Source organism: Doryrhamphus excisus, linkage group LG8, assembly GCF_037039965.1.
Source record: "Doryrhamphus excisus strain RoL-2023G ecotype Guam linkage group LG8, RoL_Dexc_Guam_v1.1, whole genome shotgun sequence".
Taxonomy (NCBI): domain Eukaryota; kingdom Metazoa; phylum Chordata; class Actinopteri; order Syngnathiformes; family Syngnathidae; genus Doryrhamphus; species Doryrhamphus excisus.
In genome coordinates, this window is record NC_136364.1 from 8,371,102 (window position 1) to 8,396,000 (window position 24,899).

The 24,899-nt window shown below is 48.9% G+C and overlaps 2 protein-coding genes across 9 annotated transcripts; both read left to right on the forward strand.

Annotated features, from left to right (window-relative positions):
• The first annotated feature begins 68 nt into the window (after positions 1–68).
• Positions 69–13,115, forward strand: bicra (BRD4 interacting chromatin remodeling complex associated protein). 6 transcript variants are annotated; one of them, XM_058079229.2, is made up of 15 exons: positions 69–187; positions 2,528–2,573; positions 2,652–2,697; positions 3,464–3,529; positions 3,915–6,005; positions 6,177–6,356; positions 8,115–8,720; positions 8,812–9,004; positions 9,078–9,175; positions 9,261–9,395; positions 9,469–9,515; positions 9,593–9,741; positions 9,823–9,917; positions 9,995–10,100; positions 10,545–13,115. In XM_058079229.2, the coding sequence occupies exons 2-15, from the start codon at positions 2,533–2,535 to the stop codon at positions 12,224–12,226; spliced, it is 5,535 nt and encodes a 1,844-aa protein (XP_057935212.2). In that variant the 5' UTR covers positions 69–187; positions 2,528–2,532; the 3' UTR covers positions 12,227–13,115. The 6 variants fall into 6 exon arrangements, with proteins under 6 accessions (XP_057935212.2, XP_078648850.1, XP_057935214.2 ...); XM_078792724.1 differs by having other exon boundaries at positions 6,177–6,347; XM_078792723.1 differs by lacking the exon at positions 69–187 and adding an exon at positions 198–655.
• Positions 13,116–14,426: 1,311 nt separating this feature from the next.
• Positions 14,427–21,463, forward strand: ehd2b (EH-domain containing 2b). 3 transcript variants are annotated; one of them, XM_058079235.2, is made up of 7 exons: positions 14,427–14,573; positions 15,194–15,489; positions 15,565–15,741; positions 16,229–16,344; positions 17,530–17,942; positions 18,075–18,239; positions 20,175–21,463. In XM_058079235.2, the coding sequence occupies exons 2-7, from the start codon at positions 15,269–15,271 to the stop codon at positions 20,721–20,723; spliced, it is 1,641 nt and encodes a 546-aa protein (XP_057935218.1). In that variant the 5' UTR covers positions 14,427–14,573; positions 15,194–15,268; the 3' UTR covers positions 20,724–21,463. The 3 variants fall into 3 exon arrangements, with proteins under 3 accessions (XP_057935218.1, XP_057935217.1, XP_057935219.1); XM_058079234.2 differs by having other exon boundaries at positions 14,436–14,650; XM_058079236.2 differs by having other exon boundaries at positions 14,439–14,650; positions 16,229–16,326.
• The last annotated feature ends 3,436 nt before the right edge of the window (positions 21,464–24,899 follow it).

Here is a 24,899-nt window from a genome sequence, read left to right on the forward strand (position 1 = left end):
CTTGTATCAGCATAATTATATCCTGGGGAAAATGAATTCTTTCCGAAAGCGCGAGTGAAAGGATTACAGATTTCCATCAGGCATTGCAGAAGTCACCTAAGCTTCCTGCCTGTAGTTGGGTCCTGTGCAGCAGCCCGTGCGAGGCTGTCCTGGAGACCCCGCGCTGCCTGCACCTCTATCGTCTCGGGTGAGTTTGTTACAATGTAGCAATTTGTCTATTAATGCCAATAACTGCAACTAAGCTGCATTATTCCACCACTGCACCGGCATCGCCGAGTGCACAGCGAGCGCCGTCGAAGCGCAACGCCGCCGAACGGGCTCGTTTTGCCAGCGAATTCCCAAGCATACCCCCCTCATCCAAGAGTATTCCAACATTAACTCATATTTTGCTCGCAAGGGGACATAGATGGCTCGCTGCGCATTTTGTCTCCTCCGCTTGCACGCCAGCAGCGAGACCAGCCAGGGCTGAATACGGCGTGGCGGGGCAGCAGGGCTCTTAAAAACGCCTCTCATGGCGGTTTGTTTTGAATGTCAAAGGCTCAAGCTAGCGATACGTCTGCATATTGTTGATAGCATAACAGGCTAGCCAGGCTAACTAGCTTGACTAGCCGAAATCGAGCCCAGATGTAGCACAGCCATGGCGTTACAGCTGAAGGTTGGTGGTTTTGTTCATCGTATCGCCGCCTTTAGTCGCTCTTGTGATTGTTATTTGAAGCGGAACATACCGGATAGTGTTGTTTGGTAGGTGTAGCTGTTTGGGGGAAACGCTAGCTAGCAAGTAGCTATTAGCGTCTCCATTCATATCCTGCGCAGTGGCGCTGCTAATGGCTACGATCTGCTGCCTTTGTAGAGCGGCGAGTGTTCAAACGTTGTCGCCCGCCGCCACTGTGTCTTGTGTGGACGTCTGAAGGTGTTTATTTATGTGTGCTCATTGCCACAGACGTCCCTAAGGTGGCACGGAGAGACCGCAGTTAAAACCTCCCCCAGGTTGCGTGAAAACCGCGCGTTTTCAGTTTGTTGTCTTTCACCTTCCACTGCTTGGACGCCGTGCTGCAAACTCTTCCTTCATGGAGCTTCACATAGGATAAACACACCCCGTTGAAGATGCTTATTTTAGTGCTACTATGGTAAAAGCTTATGTCAAGAGTAAAGTAGTTTTTTAACGTACACTTATGTTATTACTCTGACTTTCTGACAGCATTAAGGGCTGCACAAAAACTCAAGAGAATGCCAATCTCAATCTGATTTCTCATTTATGGTCATTTTAAAAGGTTTTACTGCTCATTTTACTCAAGGACTTGACTTGTCAACAGTTAGTCCTCACTCTCCACACCTGTCTGCCAACGAGCCAGAGCGAGTTGGCTCCGCTGCCCTGGTTATAATTGCTGACAGCATTCATCAGCAATTAATTGGCTTTTTGTTTGACTCGACTTTATCATGTGCATGAACATTCAGTCAAGTGAGCTCGCGTGCATTTTTTTTTTTACTTGGCGGATTTTCAGTCTTTGTTAATTTCTATGAAGGAAGTCAATGGTTTTTCTGGGATCGTCCATGAACAGCGGCAGATATTTAAAGCAGAATAAAGCTATGCAAAGTCTAATAATAATAACATTAGTAATGTCAGTTTACAAAGAAAACCTTTAGAACATAAGCACGGGGCGCTGACCATGACGTTTATGTAACAAACACGCCAATGTGCTGAAATCGCTACACGGAGTGAACCCTAAAAAACACACATGCACACGGCAATATATTGAGGCCAGAAAAATTAACAAAGTTATTTTCATTTATCCATCCATCCACTTTATATGACGCTTATTCTCACTAAGGTCGCGAGGATACACCCTGGACTGGTCGCCAATCAATCGCACGGCACATATAAACAAAAATCATTCAGATTCATGCCTATGGACGAGTTTTAGTCACCAATTAACCTAGCATGTTTTTGGAATGTGGGAGGAAACCGGAGTACACGGAGAAAACCCACACATGCACAGGGAGAACATGCAAACTCCACACAGAGATGACCGAGGGTGGAATTGAACCCTGGTCTCCTAGCTGTGAGGTCTGCGCGCTAACCAGTCATCCGCCGTGCTGCCCCACGAGGAGAACATGCAAACCCAAATATTTCAGATCTGACTGTGTGGCCAACATACTAACCATTTGTGCACCGTGCAGCTACTTTCACTGATTGTGTGATCAATTAATTAATAAATGTATCATCCCAAACAAACGTAAGACATATATTTCCGAAACGATAAATCTTGGCACGTTTTAATCTCTCAAGATCTTGTGACAGCGCTATATTGATTATGCAGATTAGATGATGAAATCATCTACAGGAACCTGCAACCCACCACCACATATAGATGTCACTCCTGTGGGAAAACTGTATTATGACTTGATTCATGTCATTTTATTTCTTTCTTCCCGTCAATGAAAAAGTGCCGTAAACAAATAACAGGCTAATAAGCCATCGATGGGATGGAGCGGGACTCATCTTTGTCATTGTTGTCATCTTTGCCAGTTGTCATGGATGATGAAGACGGCAGGTGCCTTCTAGATGTGATTTGGTAAGTCACGGTTGGCAGTTTTGGATGCAACTATAACTTGGGTATAACTCACAGTTTGTTCATTTCCTCCACCTGCAGTGACCCAGAAGCTCTCAATGACTTTCTTCATGGATCTGAGACCCATGTGAGTACGACAACGAAGCAGGCTTTTGGTAGACTTGGAAATCAAACAGGCGGAACTTTACTTTTTGCATTTCCTATGGTGTCACCTCCTGTGAGGCCTTCTCAGGGATTGTTGCAGTCTTGTGCCCTTTTTCACCACATGGTAGCTACTTGGCTTCACACAACAACCCTGGTAAATAAACACATGGTGTCATTGGCTTACCCCGCTGCTACGTCTTACCTCTGAAGGCACCAAGGTCTCAACTTGGCTGCCCTCAGTCTCCTCTTGGATGAAATGCAGCTCCTTAATGCAAACATGGGAGAGAATGTGTGTGTGAGCCAAGCAGGTACCATGCAGTGTAAAAGGGACAGTAAATGGAGCATTTATTCCAACTCTGGGTAAGTTAGCTCAGGCCGGGCTATACTTTGATGCAGCCTGCAGCATCCTCTCTTTGCTTACTCTTTTGTCACTGTTTGCTTTTTGAATGCACTATTTATGGTTTCCTGTCCTTTCCTTTGTTTGTATTTGGGGCTTACTCACCAAATGAGACACTAACGCCTCCCGAGTCTTGCAAATCCCATTGTTTTGCCTCTCTTTCCCTAATCTTTTGGCTGGTTCCTTACGATCTTGGTTCTCTTTTCTATGTTCTGTCCTTTTCCTCTGCCCCCTTGGCCCCTACCTCCCCCCTCCTCCGATGTTCTGTTTCCCTGTCCCGATGGCTTTTGCCTGCTGGTTTTGGGGTCCTCGGGGGTTCTGTCTGTCCTGTCCTGGGTGGGTGTGTCTGTAGTTGGACACTGACGACCTTTTGGATGGTTCGGGTGACCCCTCCAGCTCGTTCTTCTCTACCACCGGGGTGAGTAAAATCCCCCAATGCCCTTCCCCCCCTGTTTTCTATCTGTCTGTGGAGCATGCATGTCCAGAGACCTGCCCCCTGCCCCCTGCTCCCCCTTCCACTAACACGCCTACAAGCTTTGATTTTTGCTGTGATGTTTATGGAGTTTTCACGTGTGTACAGTATTAAGATTTGCGTCTGAGTATGCCAGCAAGGTGATGATCCAGCAATTATGACGACTTTAGATTAGAACATGTTAAAAGTGGACATACTTGGACATCTGAGCGTGAAAGCTAAGGATGCCATTTATCAAAATATTTTCCCCCTGCCCTATATACTTTTCTTTCTTTTTTTTTTTTTTTAAAAAAACTCCTGTCTTCTGATATCTTATCACTTTCCCCTCCAGGGACATGTTCCAGAAGTCCAGCCGACGGTCCAGCTCTCGGCCACCGAGGCGGCAGGCCTGCCCAGAGTCAGTGTTGACCTGGACTTCCTGGAGGATGACGACATCCTGGGAGGATCGCCTGATGGGGAAGGCGGCAGCAACGGCATCGGGGCGAACCACGAGCCGTGCGACATCCTCCAGCAGAGCTTGGCCGAGGCCAACATCACAGAGCAGAGCTTACAAGAAGCCGAGGCCGAGCTGGATCTGGGCTCCTTTGGAATCCCAGGCCTCACACAAGTGGTCCAGACGCTGCCCGACACCGGCCTCTCGGGAGCCGGTGGCACCGCCGTCGGCGTAGGCATTGGCGTCGGGGGAGCGGCGACGATCTTTCCCGGGTCGGCCCCAAATGCCACCACAACGCCCCCAAACGCCACGGCTGACATGCTGGGGTCTGTACTGGCTCAGCAAGGCCTCCAGCTCCAACCACAGGTCATGAACAAGGCCATCAGCGTTCAGCCCTTTATGCAGCCGGTGGGCCTCGGAAATGTGACACTTCAACCAATTTCGAGTCTTCAAACGCTTCCCAACGGGAGCCAGTCTGGACATTTGGGGATCGGACAGATTCAGGTTGTGGGTCAGCCCACAGTCATGACTATCAATCAGTCTGGGCAGCCCATCTTGGCCAAAGCCATGGGCGGTTACCAGCTGCATCAGTCTGGGCCAGAGGTATCGGGGGCTACTACTCAGACGGGGATCGGGGCTTCAGGCGGTGGACTTCTCATCCAAAGCAACAAAACCTCTTTGGGATCTCCAGCTTTAAATGGACCGGCTGCAGTCGTTAGCAGTACAAACAGTAGCGCCACCATGAGCGCTCCTGCTGGACTTGTGGGCTTTGGAGGGACCCCCCTGAGTTCAGGAATTGCAGCCCAATCTCAATCCCAAGGCCAGATAATGCAGAACGTGATTATCCAGCGCACACCAACACCCATTCAGCCTAAACCCCCTCAGGGGGGAGCCATCCAGCCCAAACTCTTCAAGCCGCAGCAGCAACCACAACAGCAGCAGCAGCAGCAGCAGACACAGCCGGCACCCCAAAACCTGCAAAACGATGCCACCAAGGCTCTCGGGCTGCAGCAAATTCCAGTTTCTGCAGCTCAGAATGTAACTTTCCTGACTGGGAAGCCAGGCTCAAACGTTGTACTCAGCACTCAAACGACACAAGCCCCTCAGTTTCAGCAGACCCTGTTCAAGCAGCAAGCCGGGCAACCATCCGGCAAACCCCTCAGTGTCCACTTGTTAAACCAATCAGGCAGCATCGTTATTCCCTCTCAGACGGTTCTACAAGGTCAGAACCACCAGTTCCTTCTGCCACAGTTGCAGGCAGGTGGGCAGATCCTGACCCAACACCCCGGGGGACACATCATCACAAGTCAGGGTCCTGGTGGGCAGCTCATTGCAAACCAGATTTTAACTGCGAATCAGAACATCAATCTGGGTCAAGTGTTGACGTCCCAGGGTCATCCCGGGGCCGCCCACATCTTGTCTGGACCCATTCAGCTCCAGCCTGGCCAAATGGGCACGCCCACCCTCTTTCAGATGCCCGTGTCATTGGCTCAGACAGGCCAGACCCACACCGTCTCAGGACACGCCCCGACAGTCATACAGGGAATGCCTATTCAGAACTCCTTGACTATGCTGGGCCAGGTGGAGGGCTTGAGCCCTGCAGTCAGCCTTCAGCCGGCCTTGCAACCCCAACCGGGCGGAGTCCCCAGCAGCAGCAGCAGTAGCAGCACCGGAGCAGCCACCATGGCGGCAACCATGGTTCAGGGGCAGCCCGGGGAGTGTGTGACGGTGCTGGGTAGCGCCACAGACCAGGCTGCTCAGCCCACCCAGCAGCATGTGGCGCAATCCTCCATCCTCGCCATGCAGCCAGCTCCCTGTGTGGTCACCACGGTTGCTTCCTCCACTCCGTCCATGTCCACGTCTTCGTCTGTGACAGCAGTCGGGCTGGTCCCCCCGCAGGCTCAACACAGTCCAGGGAGGCTTCTGTTCACCAACCAGGGCTCCAGCATGATCCTGAGCCAGGAGTCCCTGCAGATGTTCTTGCAGCAGGTCAGTGTTGTCGTCTTCGAGCGCTCTTCTAAAATGTGCTGCGTTAACATTGTGGCAGAGTGGTACACCCTGCTTTGACCTCTCTGGCTCACCATTCTACTCCCCCCTTTTCATCCAACCCCCTTCCTTCTCTCCTCCCTCACCCTGAAACGGTAAACATGCTCCTATTAGCCGAGGGAGCAGCACCACCAAACGGAGAACCATTCCGCCCCCACCGTGGGGGTCCCGGCATCTGTAATCGTCAACAGCACCGACGTCACAACTGCAGCCCCCGCTGTCCGTGACAGCCTATTAAGTGACTCGTTGGTGGGTCAGAGCCCCTCCCCTGGCCACTCCCACTCGGTAAAGCAGGTAGAAACGCCCTCTACGTTAAGCCCCACCCACTTGCTGCCGCTGCTCCTGTCGCCACTACAACCTTAGTGGAGTTCCCTTTCCCCTTAGTTGTGGTACTATTGTGTATTTTGTAGCGTGTGCTTCCATGTCGCTGCTGTGCAAAGAAAGACTAACCGGCTTGCAGCTTCTGTGTGTTTCTAACAATGCTTTGGTGCGTGTGAGAGCATGATTGGAATCAATTCATCTGTCAAGTGATTTTAGTTTTACAACAATTGGATGCTTTAAAAAACAAATCACAATAGTCCAATTTGGCCAACTCATTTTTCATTATGGTCAATGTCTAATTCCCAAGCTGCACTAAAGCAAGTCAAGTGTCCCCCCGCAACCCGGAGTCAGACCCCTGAACGATACCCAAACCACAAGTTGTCAGAGCTTCCCGACCTCCACCTTGATCACCTTGAAGGCACAATCATTGGGCTTTTCCACTTGTTTGCTCTTGTAGTTCTGTTCATTCACTTTGTGTGTGTAGACTGTGTTTGTGTTCATCTTGTTTTTCGTATTTGACACCATTTTTACGCAATGACTGTTTCTGTAAATGTTCTGTAACAGACTATGTTCACCGACCACAACATTAGCTTCACCTGTACAACAACGTGATGCCATCCGATACAGAATTGTTCCTTTACTAAGGTGATGATGTTCATTTTAAGGGCTGCACGACTTTGCAAAAAATGCAAATCACAATTTTCTTGCTTACAATTGAGATGGTGATTCTCTGGCAGAAGAGTTGACTTAGTCATGTTGGCATTGGGAGAGTTCCTTGTTTTTCCCAGTTTTTGTACGGAACTCCAGTGGCATTTGTCTCATCAGTGCAACATTACTGACACCTAGTGACCAGTGTAGAAGACTACGTATCATCACGTCTTTGAGTGTGTATTCTGAATGCCATATATTTGTATTTACTGAATTTAGCTGTTTTTATGCTTGAACATGCTTCATTTTGGCAAAAACACATAGAATAATCTTGAATATTAATATATCACATAATTCAAATGATTATTTTTACCAATTTTATCTACACTGTCATTTATCTCTCCTTTTTTTATTCCACGTTTGCACTAAAGGAGCTGCTCTCAATCTCATTGTACATGTGTACAGTGACAAAGGCATTCTATTCTATTCTATTGAATATTAATAAAAAAAATAGCCAGTACTCAACCACAACACAGCAGTGAATTATTAATTAGTATATTTTTGGAAAACCGTGATACAGGGAAGCACAAAGTGGCAAGGCATTATTGTACAGTGGATCAAACAAAGTCTCACTCACTGTAAGAACTGAAAAATAAACAGCACAACACGTAACAGGGTAGCGATTACACAACAACAAACATGTAACTTTAGCTGTTATTTACTTAGTGCCCACAAGGCATGCTTGGTATTCAGTGAGTTCATGTTGCGTTGTGAAATGCAGTTTAAAACATGAGATCACGTCACAAATGGTGCAAAACAAAAAGCTGTGTTTTACACACAGTTTTGTGTCATGGCTAATCATGCAAACGAGACGATGGCAGCCCTGTTTAGTTTTGTGTTGTGTCATTGGATCTCATTTGTGTGCAGATGTACTTAATGTTGTGGACAGTGAGTGTAATTTAGAACTTTAGAAGAGATAGTCATGTGGCCCATCACCCCCAGTCTGTAGGCCTCTGCCCCATGTCTTCATGTCATCACCGGATCCAAACTACCTTGTTTTAATGCCGTTTTCCACACCCTCAGGTACCCTCCGCTGGGCACCAGCAGCCCCTGAAGATCCAGAGCATGTCCCCCACGCCGGTCCTGACCGGCCACACGGCGGCGCCCCCAGTGTCCGACAGCCCCCAACCCTCCCAGTCCCCGCTGACCCTGAGCCAGCAGATCCAGTCGCCGCACCATCAGCAGTCGCGTCCTCCCTCGCAGCCTCAGCCGCCATCACAAACGTCGTCCCGCTCGTGCACGCCGTCCTCTCACCCGCCGCTCTTCATCGTCCACAACCAAGTGGCCGAGTCTCCGCAACCCCAGGTGGCTCCGGGCCAGCCCCAGCCGGCTCAGATCCAAGTGCAGCTCCTGCCTCAGCCGCGTCCCGCCTCCCAGCCTGCGCCCTACCAGCCGCCCGAGCAGCCCCCCATGTCGCAGTCACCCAAGCCCCCGCCCGCTCCGCACCAATTTGCCGCACCTCCCGTCAGCACTTTGGCCTCCGCCGTGTTAAAAGCCCAGCTTCCCGTCCACAGCCTGACGGCGGATCAGCAGCAGCACCTGCAGCTGTTGGGGTCGCAGATCCAGACGCTGTCGGCCATCAGCCAGCCGTCCCTGCAGCAGAAGCAGCTGCTGGAGAAGCTTCACCAGGTACCTGCACCACATGTTAACTTGAAGGAGGGCAAAAGAACTGTCGCACACCTCCCAGCCTGAGTGCCGTGTCATCCTGATGTGCTTCCAGATCCAGCAGAGCATCCTCCTGCAGGTCAAGCAGCCCGTTCAGGTCCTGCCTCCACCCAACAGTCAATTTGGTGGCCAGCAAGACGTGCCTGTGGACAAAACGGCCATCGCCTCATCGGCCGGCACCGCCACATCTGCTCAGCTGGCCCCGACGCTGCAGCCCGCGTCAGTGCTCATCACGAGTCCTGCTACAGGTGAGCCTCGGCGGCGCCCTCGCCACGCATTCGCCGCCTTTGAGCCCTCGCTCATGCTTTGTCTTGTGTGTAGCCTCAAGTGACTTACAGGTAGTCTCAGGAGTCCAGGGACCAGCTGGAGCCAAGGTGAATCAGACTGTCGCTCCTGTGAGCCTTACTCAGCCTGCACAGGTGGGCTGTCTTTTTATGTGGAATCCCGATAGCACGATTTCTTTTTCTTTTTTTTGCTAATCTCCCTTCCTTGCGTCATGCTCAGATTCAGCCAAAGCCCGGCGTGATCAGCTCAGTGGGAGGGGTGACTCTGGGTAAAGGTGGCATGCAGATACACGTGTTAGGCGCCAGCGTCACCCAAATGCCTGCTCCACAGCCCCTGGCACCACTGCAACCTCAGGTAACAGTCTAGACAGGAAGTAGTTGTCCAATGGCAGCATGGCTTGACATCCTGTCTGACCTCCTCTCTGCAGACATCAGTGAATATGCCTTTCAGCGCGGAGCCGAGCAAAGAAGCCAGGTGTGTAGCCACGCATCCTCAGGTTGCCTTCGCGTTGCATTTAGGTGCGTAACGCTTCTCTCGCCGCCTCCCTGCAGGATGTTGGAGCAGCTGAGGAAGCAGCAAGGCTCGGTGCTTCACCCCAACTACAGCGCTCCTTTCTACTCCTTTGAGGACACGCTGCACAGATTGCTGCCTTACCATCTCTACCAGGGAACTGCCAACTCCTCTCAAGACTACCAGAGAGGTACTTTCAACAATATTGTCTGCCCCCCCCAGCCCATCCCTTAACCCTCACTATAATTGTCAACAACTCTACCGTGCACAGTGGATGACGAATTTGAGAGCGTCTCCTGCCAGTTGCTGAAGAGGACGCAAGCCATGCTGGATAAATATCGCCACCTGCTCTTCACCGAGTCAAAGGTGAGTCCCCCAAACCCTGCCCTCCTGTCGTCTGGTGATGTGCTGAACTGACGACGCTTGTGCTTTGGGCCCCGCAGCAGAGACTCGGACCCTCGGCGGAGATGGTGATGATCGACCGCATGTTCATCCAGGAGGAAAAGCTCGCCATCAGCCAGGACAGGATTCTGGCCAAAGAAAGACCAGGTATGGTTCCATCTTCAAGGGGTGCGTTCACGAAAAAGGTGCTTTAGTGCTGTCTGGTGACTTCGATTTATGTCATCAAAGGATGCATGAAGTCGTGCGGTTCTGGGTTCCGTGGACCACAAACGCATACAAGTGTAAGGGATCAAACTGGGATCGAACTGCCGATCACACATCCCCACTGATTGAGAGTTAAGCTGAGCAGCGCTAGCCAATGAGCTAAAAGCCTGAGTTGTCAATTTATAATCCAGTGCAGCTCCTAAGGTGTCAGGGAGCGAGGTTTACACAACGTCCAGTCGCACAGTCACACCAACTTGGCATCCGTTACCCTAGCCGAGCAAACAGACTCGGTTTGTTTTAACCGGACCGAAGAGGAGTGTGTGAACGCACCCCAAAGTTGACGATGTGTTTGGATGTGGAGACTAACGAATCATCATGTGTTTGCAGAGGAGTTTGTGGCAAACGCACGCCTGTTGGAGAGTTTAGCTTCTTCCCAACAAAAGTCACCTAAGCCTGAGCCTGCCTCTGCCATGGCCCCGCCTCCAGCTGCTGTGGCCCCGCCGCTGGCCCCCGCTCCACCCCCAGAACCTGCGCCTCCCGCTCCTTCCATTCCTTTGCACGTCACCCCAAAACTTCCACCTCCAACCCCCAGCCCAGCACCAGTCCCCACACCTGTCACCATCGCTGCTGCCCCCCCTCCAAGCGCCTCCTTCCCCCCAACAAAACTGGTGATAAAGCAAGGTGGGGGTGGCGCCTCTGTGTCGTGGTCGAGCAGCTGCCCTGCTCCACCAGCGGTGAGCAAGCCAGAGTCCGACCCTGTCACTCAGACCTCCTCCTACACTCGCCCTCCTGCAGCAGCAGCAGCGGCATCATCATCATCATCGTTGTTCTCCTCTTCCTCCTCCAAGTCCCAAATTGCCGACGACGATGATGCGCTGCCGCAGAGGACCAGCAAGCCGCCCATCAAGACCTATGAGGCGCGGAGGAGGATCGGCTTGAAGCTGAAGATCAAGCAAGATCAGACTGGTTTCAGCAAGGTGGTCCACAACACAGCCTTAGACCCCGTGCATACCCCGCAGTCCGCATCTCAGCCAGAAACCCCCAAATCCCACCCATTATCCACGCCGCCCCCCAGCGTCATCAGAGCCCAGTCGCCGGTTTTCTCCACTGCCACCTCGTCAGTCGCCACGGCGACCTCACAGTCCAACCCGCCGCAGAGAGCCCCGCCCGCCACACCTTCCACACAAATGAATGGCACTTTGGATCACCATGAAGTGGGCGGAGTCAAACACAACCCTGCCTCCACCACGGCACCCTCACAGACCACCTGCCGCCTCCCCCTAAGAAAAACCTACCGGGAAAACGTAAGTCCCAGAGTCAGGCCAGGCGTCCCAGGTGGCGGGGACGACACAGTGTCCTACCCCACGCCCTCGCTGTCCCCCGCCTCACACGAGCGTTCCCCCACAGAGCGGACAGTCATAGCCAGCATGAAGGTGGAGAAAAGAGGCCGGGACGGGGGCTCGGGCCAGGTGGGGGGGACGGTGCGGGGCTTGGATGGCGTGGATGAGGTTTTCAACCGCGGTCTCAAGGGCTCGCATCACCACCTCCCGCATCACATGGATAGGGAGGGGGTGAAAGGCAGGGGGGATGAACGCTCGGAGCAGGACGTTGACTTCGCCAAGTACAAGAGGACAAGCGGCAAACACAAACAGCGGCAAGCTGGGACCTTCCGAATGGACCAGCATGCGCCCGGGCCCCCTTCCCCCGAGTTCACGCGGGACTCGTTGCTCCCCGCCAAGCGCTGCAAGTCAGACTCCCCTGACATGGACAACACCAGCTTCTCCAGCGGCAGCCCCCCCGACGATTCCCTCAACAAGCACCTGCAGTGCGCCATCGACAGCATCCTCAACCTGCAGCAGGAGCCCGCGCTGCGCGGCCACCACCACAAGGGCGGCAACAGCCGGACGCACCAAAACCCGCGTTCGGGGGGACCCCAGGGTCTACCCCACCGGCCCTCGGGCCCCCCACCATCCTCCACCGCTTCTTCGTCATCCTCGCTGGCCCAGCACCCTCAGGTCGGCGGCCGCGGTCACAATGGCAGCCTGGTGCCGCAGACTCAGAGCAGATAACAGCCCCCCCCCCAGCCCCAAACTGGACTGACGGGGGAGATGGGGCGCCCAAGAGACACGCTAGGTGCAGGGGGGGGGGAGGTTGGTTGGCACTGTGAACTGTTACTCTGCCAAGATGTGATGTGTGTCCGTGGAATTGAGCAGTCATGTTTGGTTGTCTTGTCCAGCCGGCTCGTGTCTTTTTCTTCACCTTCTGTCATGTGACCTCCTCCTTTGACCACATTCCACCAGTGAGGAGCCTGTCTCACATTTAAACGTTGTTTCAAACAGCCACAAAGCAGTCAGTTGTTGTCGCACAAGCTTGGGATTGTGTTCAAAGGCCGACACTGCAGAGCACAAGCGTGGAAAACTAAAAGTGCAAAAGCCTCCATAATCACATGAAAACTCCTCCCTCAACCGTCTTTTTAACAACTAGTCAAACACAAGCTGCCATGATTGCTTTGGGTCAGCAGGGGGCAGCCCAGCCTCATCACTACATGACCCCCGTGTGTTTTCTTTGTATTATTTAAGCTTGGCGGACAAGTCCAACACAGCACACGCATGGAAACGGAGAAGTAAAAGAGAAAAAGGAACAATAATAATGTACAAAAAGACCGCAAGAGAATTTGAAGTATAGTATTACAGATTAATTTTGTATTGTATTTATTGTGTATATGGATACTTTTTAAAACAAAACAAATGTACATTTAGTAAAACTGTAAATTAAACCTTGCTTCTTTTATGAATCCCCGCTGACCTCATTTCTTCACCGCTTCAAGTGTAAAAAGAAGTGAACCGCTGACAATGGTAGCAATTAGAAATGATTGACAAGATTCAGGGTCAAACATAAGGCCATTCCACACAAGCGTAAAAAGAAGTGAACCATTGCTAACGGATCATAAAAACACTTCCTTACCCTAACATCCCGGCTGCTGTCTTTCCATTGAAGTACAAAAAGTATTTAATCAATGGTAATAGCCTCTTTCTATGCTGTTTAAAAGGAAGTGAGTCACAACCGTGGTTGCCCTTAAAGTGTAAAAAGAAGGTAAGCAATGTTGATATCCTAACCTAAAACCACTCGTGCCAAACGCGTTTAAATCTCCACCAATCTACCACTGTTACCAGTAAAGTGGCAACATGCATCTTGTCAATTGTCAATTGCCATGAAAGTGCAAAAAGAAGTCAACCAGTGTTCATTTGCCGACCTATCAGGACCCCATTATAACCATGAAAAAAGAAGTGAAGCATTAATTAGTAAAAAGATGTTAAGCAATGTTAATATTATGATCCAAATCAGTAATTCATAACTTTGTCAATAAAGTGCAAAAAGAAGTTACACAATTATAACATTCTCATCTAAAAACACTCATTTGGCATTAAAGTGCCAAAGGAAGTCAAGTAATGTCCATATCCTGACCTAAAAACCCGCATTCATAACCTTGCTAATGGCTAGCTGTTGAACTGTGAAAAGAACAATCCCACTGGTCAAGCGTCAAAACAATACATACTGTATCACTTTATAGTTACCATTTAAGTGTAACAAGAAGTCAAGCAATGTTCATATTCCGACCCAAACCCCCTCATTCTTTGAGGAAAATTGCACTTTTTGTGTTTTGCCCATCATCCACAATCCTTACATTCTAAAGATATAAAAATAGAGGCAGTTAATTAATGCACATAATGGGACACATCTATTGCGCCTAGGAAGCCTGCTACTGGAACGCCTCCAAAATACCCCAACAAGGTTTGATGGTTTTCTATCCAGGTTACGTAGCACGTAGCACATGTTAGCATGTAGTGATGATAAAAAAAGATGCACTTTTCCTTTAACCTTGCTAACTGCTGTTTAAGTGTGAAAAGACGCAAGCCGCTGCTAATGATAGTGTGAAAACAAAACACACATCTGTGTATATAACTGTAAAAACAAGTCAACCAATGTTCATAAAAACATTTATTAATAACCTGAATTTGCCATTCAAGTGTAAAAAGAAGCGACGGCTGTACATATTGTGTGACTTTAAAAAGTACACGCAGTGAAGGTCAACAGGAAGTTGTCATGTGAGGCCCGCATGTAAAATGTGTGACAAAGTAATTCGTTGGACATGCGTATTTTATTATTATTTTATGCTGCTGGTCGTGGCCCCGCCCCCCCACCACTGGCTGCCTGGAGTGTTTTGTGCTGCCCACAGCGTTGCCAGGCATCCCTGCAGGAGGAGGTCCGTGAAAGGAGGAGGAGGAGAGTGGTCTTTGCAGCGAGCAGAGACGTGAACCACATCAGCTTCAGAGGAAGAAGGAACGACCCCCGCCCCCCAACTTGCCCCCCCCACCCCACACTCATCTGACCGAGGGCTCCCATAGGCTGACGCAGGTACACTCGTACAAGTAACAGCAGCTCCTTCTTCTCATCTTGTGTAAAGATTTTCCGAGAGGCCGACGTCTGCTGTGGTAAAATCTCTTCTACTTCTTTTCACTTTTTAGCGTCTGCTAGTTTTGCTAATGTAAAGTGTTGCATTTGTGTACAGTAGGAAAATATGGCGCACCCAGCTACTCTTAAAACTTCGATGGTTTTTTCATGGGCGTTTAGTTTCACCATTTTGACGCTCCCCACACGGGTCTTGTGACATTTCTCCCCTCCCGCCCCCCCCCCCCCCTGCTGAAAATGATGAGAAAATGGAAGCTTAGCTGTTTTTTTGTGTGAACTTGAAGTCTTTTGGTCCGCTTTTCCTGCCGTGAACAATGCAGTCAGAGGTTGTTCCACTGAGGGGATGAAAGGAATGTCTTACTCACTTCACACTCCCGTCCCAAACTGCTGCCCCGCTCGCACGCAGGGTTTGGTTTGAGAATTTTCCAGCAGCTTTTTCCAGGCATGCACTGACAACGCTAGGCAGCCTCCTGGAGGGCTCAGGAACTTCCCTCCAGATTCCACATCTGCAGCTGCCTGCAGGAGTGAGTGATTGTCTTCTGACCTTCTCGTGTCCACCTTTTCAGCGCTAGGAGGCTTGAAAGGACGACAGAGTAAAAACAGGAAGCAGGAGAAGCAGGAAAGGCATCTTCAGCACCGACATGTCACGCTGGGGGCGAAAGAACGTGAAGAAGGCGCCGGAGGTCATCCGCACCGTCACCGAAGGCCTCAAGTCGCTGTACCGCAAGAAGCTGCTCCCCCTGGAGCAGTACTACGGCTTCCACGACTTCCACTCGCTCAGCCTGGAGGACGCCGACTTTGACAACAAGCCCATGGTGCTGGTGGTGGGACAGTACTCCACCGGGAAGACCACCTTCATCAAGTGAGTCCCGCCCACGCCCGACGCCACACGGGTCGCTTACCGGTGCGGAATGTAAGTCCTGTGTGTGACTGACAGGTACCTCCTGGAGCAGGAGATCCCGGGAAGCAGGGTGGGACCCGAGCCCACCACCGACTGCTTCACCGCCATCATGCACGGCGAGGTGGAGAGCGTCATCCCCGGGAACGCCCTCATCGTGGACCCCAACAAGCCCTTCCGTAAGCTCAACCCTTTCGGAAACACCTTCCTCAACAGGTGAGTTTTTTGTGGAATTTGGACTCTGGGTGCCAAATGTTGGCCTTATTTGGGGAAGAGTGGAGGGTGGTATCAGGGGGGTCAAGGCAACAACTCACAATGGACGTCCTGTGCACGACACCAGCATGTTTTTCCACTGATGTCAATACGGCACGCGTTAGCTAGCTAGCTCCCACAAGGCGCGGTCCAAGAAAACCCCGATGCTGGGACTCCCTCGCTCCCTCGGCAGGAGTGTTTGTCTTTGACTTCCTGCCCAGGGAAGCGTTGGGCTCGTTAAGTTGGCGGTCCACAGGAAGAGGTCTTGTTGTTGGAAGGCACACATCATTAGCCGCCGTATTGTTTGATTCTGGCACCGGTCGTCATTTTCCTTCAGGAAGCGTAGAGCAATGAGAGCCGGGACACAATGGGCCGCCTCTGCTGGGGCGGGGTCCGCGTTTCCATTCCAGTCGAAGTTGATTAGCATCCATGTTTGTGTTTGCTGGGGCAGGTTCCAGTGTGCCCAGATGTCCAATCAGGTGCTGGAGAGCATCAGCATCATTGACACCCCCGGGATCCTGTCGGGGGCCAAGCAGAGAGTCAGCAGAGGTGAGAAGGGCTACAAAGGTGAGGAGAGGGCAACGCCCCCAAACCCCCCGCCCCGTCCCTGCGTGTGCTGACGCCCTGTTAGCTAACACGGCTGCTAACTCACCACAGCAACGTCTCCGCCAGAAGCAAAGTGTTGCAAAACCATTCCAAAAGTCATCCTCACTCCAAGTAACATTATTACACACCACTCTACCACATTACTACACCATATATTACTCTACCACATTACTACTCTATACATTACTCTTACCATATATCACTCTACCACATTACTACTCTATACATTACTCTTACCACACATTACTCTACCACATTACCACAAGTTACTCTACGACATTATTCTACCACACTTTACTACTCAACAACTAACAAATCATCTAATCATCAACAAAATGTCTTTGGAAATATATACAATAACTATGTATTTATTATTGTTAGAATAATATTTCCTAATTTAATAATTATTAAAGCTTCTAATGGAATAATATGATAATGTAATAAATATAAAAAAGATAACATTTTTAAAAATTCTTTTTAAAAATGTTTCAATAACATTTGCTAATTTTATTTTTTTTAGATTCAATTCTTAACTTTTAAGAATTTTATTAGTATTTATTGCTCTTTTTAACTAAATAATTTGCTATATTTGAAAAAAACGTATTCAACAAAATGTATATATTATTAAATAATACAGATATAAAAAATACATATATATATATATAATTATAAAATATTTAATAATGTAAAACATTTTGAATATTATTTCAATAATATTTGGTAAACATCTTAAATTCTCAATATTTCTGCTTATTGTCATAATAGTAGTATTACTTGGGTGGCATTTATTGCTCATATTTCTACTTTGTGTTTTGGCAATTATTTACTATAGCTGTAAAACCTTACATAAACAATTATTAAAACATTTATATAAATATAATACAAAAATATATCATGTTAATGAATCAAAAATTTTTAAAGCATATTTTATTTGTCTGTATTTACTTCTGCTAAAACCATGACACAATATAATAATGTCATAATAATTAATTATACTATAATATTAATAAAAATTCATATTAGGAATATTAGTAGTAGTAGTAGTAGTGTCAACATCTAAGTTGTCCCTCTCCTCTCCTCTCTCGACTCAAGCCGTCCTTGTCTTTCTGTGAAAATGTTTGACCCCTGACCTCTGCCCCCTGCCAGGCTACGACTTCCCAGCCGTGTTGCGTTGGTTCGCGGAGCGAGTGGATCGCATCATCTTGCTCTTTGACGCCCACAAGCTGGAGATCTCCGACGAGTTCTCCGAGGCCATCGGGGCACTGAAGGGCAACGAGGACAAGCTGCGGGTGGTCCTCAACAAGGCTGACATGGTGGGCACCCAGCAGCTCATGAGAGTCTACGGCGCCCTCATGTGGTCCCTGGGCAAAGTGTTCGGCACCCCGGAGGTCCTTAGAGTCTACATCGGGTCCTTCTGGTCTGAGCCGCTCATGGTGTCCGACAATCGCAAGCTGTTCGAGCTGGAGGAGGAGGATCTGTTCGCTGATATCCAGAACCTTCCAAGAAACGCGGCTCTGCGCAAGCTCAACGACCTGGTGAAGAGAGCGCGCCTGGTCCGGGTGGGTGTTTGTTTTCGGAGCTTACTCCAAGTATGTGGGAGGAATACGTGGGAGGAACGCCGGGATAAGGAGACTTCTCTGAACCCTAACTGATGATGAATAGCTTCACCCAGGAATTCTCTGTGTCTTCAGGTGCACGCTCACATCATCAGCTACCTGAAGCAGGAGATGCCCTCTGTCTTCAGGAAGGACAACAAGAAGAAGAACCTCATCTACCAGCTGCCCGTCATCTTCTCCAAGATACAACTGCAGCACAACATCTCCGCTGGTGACTTCCCTGACTGTGCCAAGATGCAGGTAGGACAAGTGGATGCACACGGACAAAAGGTGGATGGATGGATGAATAAACGGAAGGGCAGAAAGATGATGGATGCATACATACAGTGTTAGATGGATGGATGGATTGGACAGGAAAATGTAAGGATGGATAGAAGCATGAATGGATCGACGGATAAATGAATGAATGAGGAAGAGATAGATATGTATAGATAGATAGATGGATGGATGGATGGCTGGATGAACAAACAAACCCAAATGGATGGTGAATTGGACAGATTGACACATGGATGGATAATTGGAGGGATGAATGGATGGACATCTGCACTGATAGAGCGATGGACAGCCGGATGGATAAATAGAGATGGATGGATGATAGTTGGATGGAGTAACGGATGGATAAATGGTTTTGGATAGATGAATGGATGGTCAGCGAGACTGATAGACGGATAGTTGGATGGCCTGATGGACGGATGGTTGGATGGCTTGATGGACGGATAGTTGGATGGCCTAATGGACAGATGGTTGGATGGCCTGATGGACAGATAGTTGGATGGCCTGATGGATGGATAGTTCGATGGACAGATAGTTGGATGGCCTGATGGACGGATGGTTGGATGGCCAGATGGATGGATGGTTGGATGGACGAATAGTTGGATGGCCTGATGGACGGATAGTTGGATGGCCTGATAGTTGGATGGACAGATAGTTGGATGGCCTGATGGACGGATAGTTGGATGGCCTGATGGATGGATAGTTGGATGGACAGATGGATGGATAGTTGGATGGCCTGATGGACGGATAGTGGGATGGCCTGATGGACGGATGGTTGGATGGCCTGATGGACGGATAGTTGGATGGCCAGATGGACGGATGGTTGGATGGATGAATAGTTGGATGGACAGATAGTTGGATGGCCTGATGGACAGATAGTTGGATGGCCTGATGGACGGATAGTTGGATGGACAGATAGTTGGATGGCCTGATGGACGGATAGTTGGATGGCCTGATGGATGGGTAGTTGGATGGCCTGATGGACGGGTAGTTGGATGGCTTGATGGACGGATAGTTGGATGGCTTGATGGACGGATAGTTGGATGGCCTGATGGACAGATGGTTGGATGGCCTGATGGACAGATAGTTGGATGGCCTGATGGATGGATAGTTGGATGGACAGATAGTTGGATGGCCTGATGGACGGAGGGTTGGATGGCCAGATGGATGGATGGTTGGATGGACGAATAGTTGGATGGCCTGATGGACGGATAGTTGGATGGCCTGATGGACGGATAGTTGGATGGCCAGATGGATGGATGGTTGGATGGACGAATAGTTGGATGGCCTGATGGACGGATAGTTGGATGGCCTGATAGTTGGATGGACAGATAGTTGGATGGCCTGATGGATGGATAGTTGGATGGACAGATAGTTGGATGGCCTGATGGACGGATAGTTGGATGGCCTGATGGACGGATGGTTGGATGGCCTGATGGACGGATGGTTGGATGGCCTGATGGACGGATAGTTGGATGGCCTGATGGACGGATAGTTGGATGGCCTGATGGACGGATAGTTGGATGGCCAGATGGACGGATGGTTGGATGGACGAATAGTTGGATGGCCTGATGGATGGATAGTTGGATGGACAGATAGTTGGATGGCCTGATGGACGGATAGTTGGATGGACAGATAGTTGGATGGCCTGATGAACAGATAGTTGGATGGCCTGATGGATGGATAGTTAGATGGCCTGATGGACGGGTAGTTGGATGGCCTGATGGACGGGTAGTTGGATGGCCTGATGGACGGATAGTTGGATGGCCAGACAGACAGAGAGATGATAGATACATGTTAGATTGTCTGATGGATGAACAGGATGTATAGTCATTCAGTCCGTACATAAAAGACATAGAAACATCCTACATGTCAGTGATTGTGGTGGATGTCCTTCTTCAGGAACAACTGATGGTACACGACTTCACCAAGTTCAAAACCCTCAAGCCCAACCTGATGGCGGCCCTGGACGAGCTGCTGTCAGTGGATATCGCCAAGCTGATGCCCCTCCTGCGCCAGGAGGAGCTGGAGGCGGGCGAACAGCCCGGCGTGCAGGGCGGGGCTTTCCTGGGCACGCGAGCCGGCCCCTTTGGCGAAGGTGACCCCTTCGGCGAGGAGGAGGGAGAGTGCGCCGAGGAGGAGGAGATGTGGGTGGTGACCAAGGACAAGCCCAAGTACGACGAGATCTTCTACAACCTGGCCCCCAATGAGGGCAAGCTGAGCGGCACCAAGGCCAAGAACTGGATGGTCAGCTCCCGCCTACCCAACTCCGTGCTGGGTCGCATCTGGAAGCTTTCGGATGTGGACCGAGACGGCATGCTGGATGAGGAGGAGTTCGCCTTGGCCAGCCACCTGATCGAGGTCAAACTGGAGGGCCACGGCCTGCCCCCTGAGTTGCCCAGTCGCCTCGTCCCGCCCTCCAAACGCAGGCAGGCAGGCTCGGACGCGTGAACCGGCGTCCTCTCACACTTCTGTTTGTATGTTTGCTCCTGGCTCTCCTCCATGCACCACATAGTTTGAGGAGGCCCTCTGCTGCAGTCGTGAGGTTAGCACGGTGGAGCGTCCTGGACCAAAGTGTTGCGTCAAACATCCCTTCTCACTTTTGGCGCCCTCATGTTGTTTTTCCACATGACTCACTGGACTCTGCGTTAGGTACACAAGATAACGACATCCAATGCATTCCATCCCAACATGGCCGACAGCGCTAAGCTAGTACGAATGAATCGACACAGTCCTGACAACCGCAGCTTGTGTTAAACGGCAAATAGTTTCCCCTAATGCATCATTTGTTTGATGACCACTTCCTGTTTGGTGCATGACATCAAAGAATGGAAAAAGTGTACCACAAATGACAAAATAGTGACTCAAATGGAGGAAAGTGAAAAATCTGGACTGGTGTACCTAATGAAGTGTCCAGTGAGTGTATATATTCCTTGTGTTTGCCGAGCAGGTCCAAAAGTGTATTTATCATAACAAAGCTGTATGTATTAAAGCCATACTTGTTAGCGTTATTAGCATAGCCCTTGAGTGCTGCTTCACGCCTTACACTTGATTTTATTTCCACGTCTGCTTGTCTTCCTACGATTGTAACAAAGCCTCCGCAGAGAGCAGACGACTACTACTACTGTGCACAGCGCCACCGCCTGTCCTCACGCCCGCTTTTACAGCAATAAAGTGACCTGTAGACTGTGTCTGGTCTGACCTTTCACCTCTCTCTCGCGTGAACACTGCTCATGTGTTCCTCTGCCAAGCTCGGACAAACACTGACTCAGTCACGGTGGAACGGGCCGAGTCCACGCAGAAGCTTTTTCCACCGTCAGGCACACAAAGTCAAGTCTGTGTGTACACTACCAGGTCGTGAGCGTGTTTGCGTTACTTTTTCCAGCTATTCCTGAAGTGGACGGCGTGGCCACCTCCTCCTTGTTCCACCACTCAGTGGAAAGAGAAGCAAATGAGCAACAGCAGTAATCTGCTGGCTGCTGCCTGCTGCCGCTGCAGTGACTCACATGTGAAGAATGTGGAGGGCTGGCCTGCAGGGTTATTAATATCTCCTTTCCAAGCCTCTGTTAAGTTTCCTTCACAGCATCCACATTTTTTTTTCCTTTTTGGCACCGCCCCTCCTTTGAGATTGTACACAGCATGGCTTTTAACACATTCTCAGTTATTTCAGCTTGAGCATACACTGAAACATGTGACCAACACCGGGGGAACCCCAACACCCACTCCCCTGCAGGCTCAACAAAAGCGGGGTCGCCCTAAATGAGTGGGTGTCCACACAGGGAATTCCTCTCTGACATGCAGGAAAAGTGTGGTGAGTGACCTCTGGCGGGCTAGACTGGATCAGACGAAGCATTAGGTACACCATCCAATACAATGTTGTTATTTGGACCTCTACATAAGGCTTGGACTGTCCGCTGCAGCGCCCCCTAATGGTCAATAAAAACAAATTGAGAAAATGATCAGAACGAAAGTTATCACAATGTATTAAAATACATATTTGGAATGGAGTTGTCTTATTCAACATTTTTCACTTGTTTGATAATTTTAATCGAAATGTTTTTTTACATAAAATTGTATTAGTTTGTCTTGAATAAAAAGCAATACTAATTATTTGTTCATTCCCAAAGGTATGATGTATAATTTACATTATGACATGAACACAATTTGTTTTTATTTAAAAAAAAATATATATATATATATATTTTAAAAAATAAATATACACACACACACACACACAAAACCAAAAAGCTATTAAGAGTAATCACCAAGGATAATATTTTGCCAAAAGAGTAATCACCAAGGATAATATTTTGCCAAGGTTTGGTCTGCTGCACCGCCCCCAAGTGGCCATTGAACAACGATGCAGATGTAGAAAGGCTTGTTTGGAGGAAAAACCATAAGTCCACAATGTAGAACATGATATAAAAATACTTTTATTACAGCATGTCCATTGTAGAGAACATCAATTTGACTGTAAAAACAACAAAAATACTACAACATTGAAATCAAAACACCTTCACTGGCCCACAAAAAATGAACATGTGCTATTAGCCGACCTCATGCCAATTACACTTAACATTCATGAATGGGCCGTTTTCTTCTTAAGCATAAATGATGCATAAACAAGAGGATATCTACTATAGATAAAGGAAAAATCAAATAATCAATATTTGCCTTAAAGTTTCCAGGCATGTTGTCCCACCCAAACACGAGAAAACCTGGATCTCAGAAAGGGACAGTGGGGTCACCGGCAAACACTAAAACCCTTCAGCTCTCATTCACTCTCTCTTGTTTCATCTTGTGGTCGGGAGTGGATGGCTCTTCCCTGCATCATTACAGTAGTACGAATTTTCTTGCAGGACTATTAGGTCAGAGTGAATACATTTCAGCAAGGGAACAGATATGGGAACTGTGTCAATGCTGTGACAAAAGTAGGGTGTACTACTTGTGCATGTTTCTCGAGGGGTCTGAATAATGGAGGTGGCAACACTGCTTCCTCCTGTTCTGTCTCCATATTCTCTGGCAGGACATGTGTGTGATAATGTGTTTATGAGCAAGGGTGAACAGGTAGCACCAAATATATTTCTGTTTTTTATACCACCATAAATACTCACTCTGGGGAAGTGCTGTACATACCTGAAGAGTGCTTCTCTAGTCGGAGAATGATGAACTGGACAAGCTGGCCTGCATGGATAACAATACATTTTTAAGCAAAGCTAAAAAAAATATGCTTTATTATTTTTTTCAGTACACAATTTTGATACTTCCAGGGTAAACGCAGTAAATGTTACACGTGCTAGTATATAAGTATATAACAATAGAAATACACTCTGCACCTGTACGTATATCACACAAAACGTACCATTAATGTTAGCGTAGCTACATATGTTAGCTACAGACAGGTTTAAACAGCTACGTCATGCTAGCTTCGAAGGAAAAACAAAAGGTTTCAACTTACGGCAGCCTGGCGGACATTTTGGCAGGGCTCCAGTCTTTATTTTAAGATGTGTAGAAAAGCGTGCTTAGAATTGCCCAAGGTTAACGAAGCTGTCTTCGGTGAATTGGTGGGCGTACGCATGCAAAACTTTACGAGGCTTTTCCGGCACGTTGTAGCCGAAAATGAAGACCAGCCACTTGGATTTCAGAAATTAACTTTTAGGTTGCTTGACACAGCCGAGAACGCACCACCATCGCCGTCTCGGGCTGTTATGTCCCTACGGCTGTTTACAAAGTGCATGCGGAAGTAAATATTGAGTGGAAACTCTACGGCAACTCCGGTGGGACAATCGCTCCACTGGCGGAAGTGACGTCAGACGAATGCTCCATTCGTTTACAGTGGTCCTATTCTACAACTTAGTAGTATTCCAGCCTGTTTTTGTATAATGTAAATTAGCCACCTAGTTATAAATAGAAACCGACGTCAAGGGTAATTCAGGGTAAATTCATGCATGAAAATCACCTGATAAGCTTTTTTCCTCGTTTTACGCTTTGGTGTTTAAATAAGACAATATACCCAAGTAACCACTACAGCAATACACATATATCGACAAATTGCAATGTAAGAAATACAAGTAACAGCATCGACTTAGAAAGACTGGGCAGCAGAGTTGGCGGCCACATTTGAGCCACGTATAGTCCAATTAGTACTGCGTAAGTGTTTTGTCGCCAAATACCTACCGTAAATGTCGTACGTGCGTGAGCAAACTTTAGGGCTCTGAATAGCTGTCCGGTGCGAGGCAACAAGTGGAAATGAGGCTCCTACCTGCGACTTTTAACGCCGGCCCAGTGGGCGTAGAAGACCTAAGGCTTGGTGCGGTAATGCTAATGTTTAGCGACATTGCTGCTCTTTGGGCGCCAATAAAGGTTATTTGTGCATTGTCAACCGGCCACCTGTTAATTTACTGCTGACATGTTTCCAAGATGGCTGTCACAATGTACGCATGCGCAATACTATGGCTAGTTGGAGCATCTGTTTCCGGGACGAAACTCGAAGTAGCGCGAAGTGTGCGAGACGATTTTTCTCACGTTTCTTCATCATAACAGAATCTAGGGAAATATGTTACTGTTTGAATATAATTAAAATCCACTTTTATATATGTAATTAAAACATCAATCAGAGGACCACTA

Bases quoted from the DNA above. Each gene is read 5' to 3' on its own strand.
- bicra (XM_058079229.2), top strand. From the start codon at position 2,533: ATGGATGATGAAGACGGCAGGTGCCTTCTAGATGTGATTTG. The intron at 6,357-8,114 runs GTAGAAACGCCC...CCACACCCTCAG, and splicing joins ACTCCCACTCGGTAAAGCAG to GTACCCTCCGCTGGGCACCA. The intron at 10,101-10,544 runs GTATGGTTCCAT...ATGTGTTTGCAG, and splicing joins TCTGGCCAAAGAAAGACCAG to AGGAGTTTGTGGCAAACGCA.
- ehd2b (XM_058079235.2), top strand. From the start codon at position 15,269: ATGTCACGCTGGGGGCGAAAGAACGTGAAGAAGGCGCCGGAGGTCATC. The intron at 15,490-15,564 runs GTGAGTCCCGCC...TGTGACTGACAG, and splicing joins GGGAAGACCACCTTCATCAA to GTACCTCCTGGAGCAGGAGA. The intron at 17,943-18,074 runs GTGGGTGTTTGT...CTGTGTCTTCAG, and splicing joins AGAGAGCGCGCCTGGTCCGG to GTGCACGCTCACATCATCAG.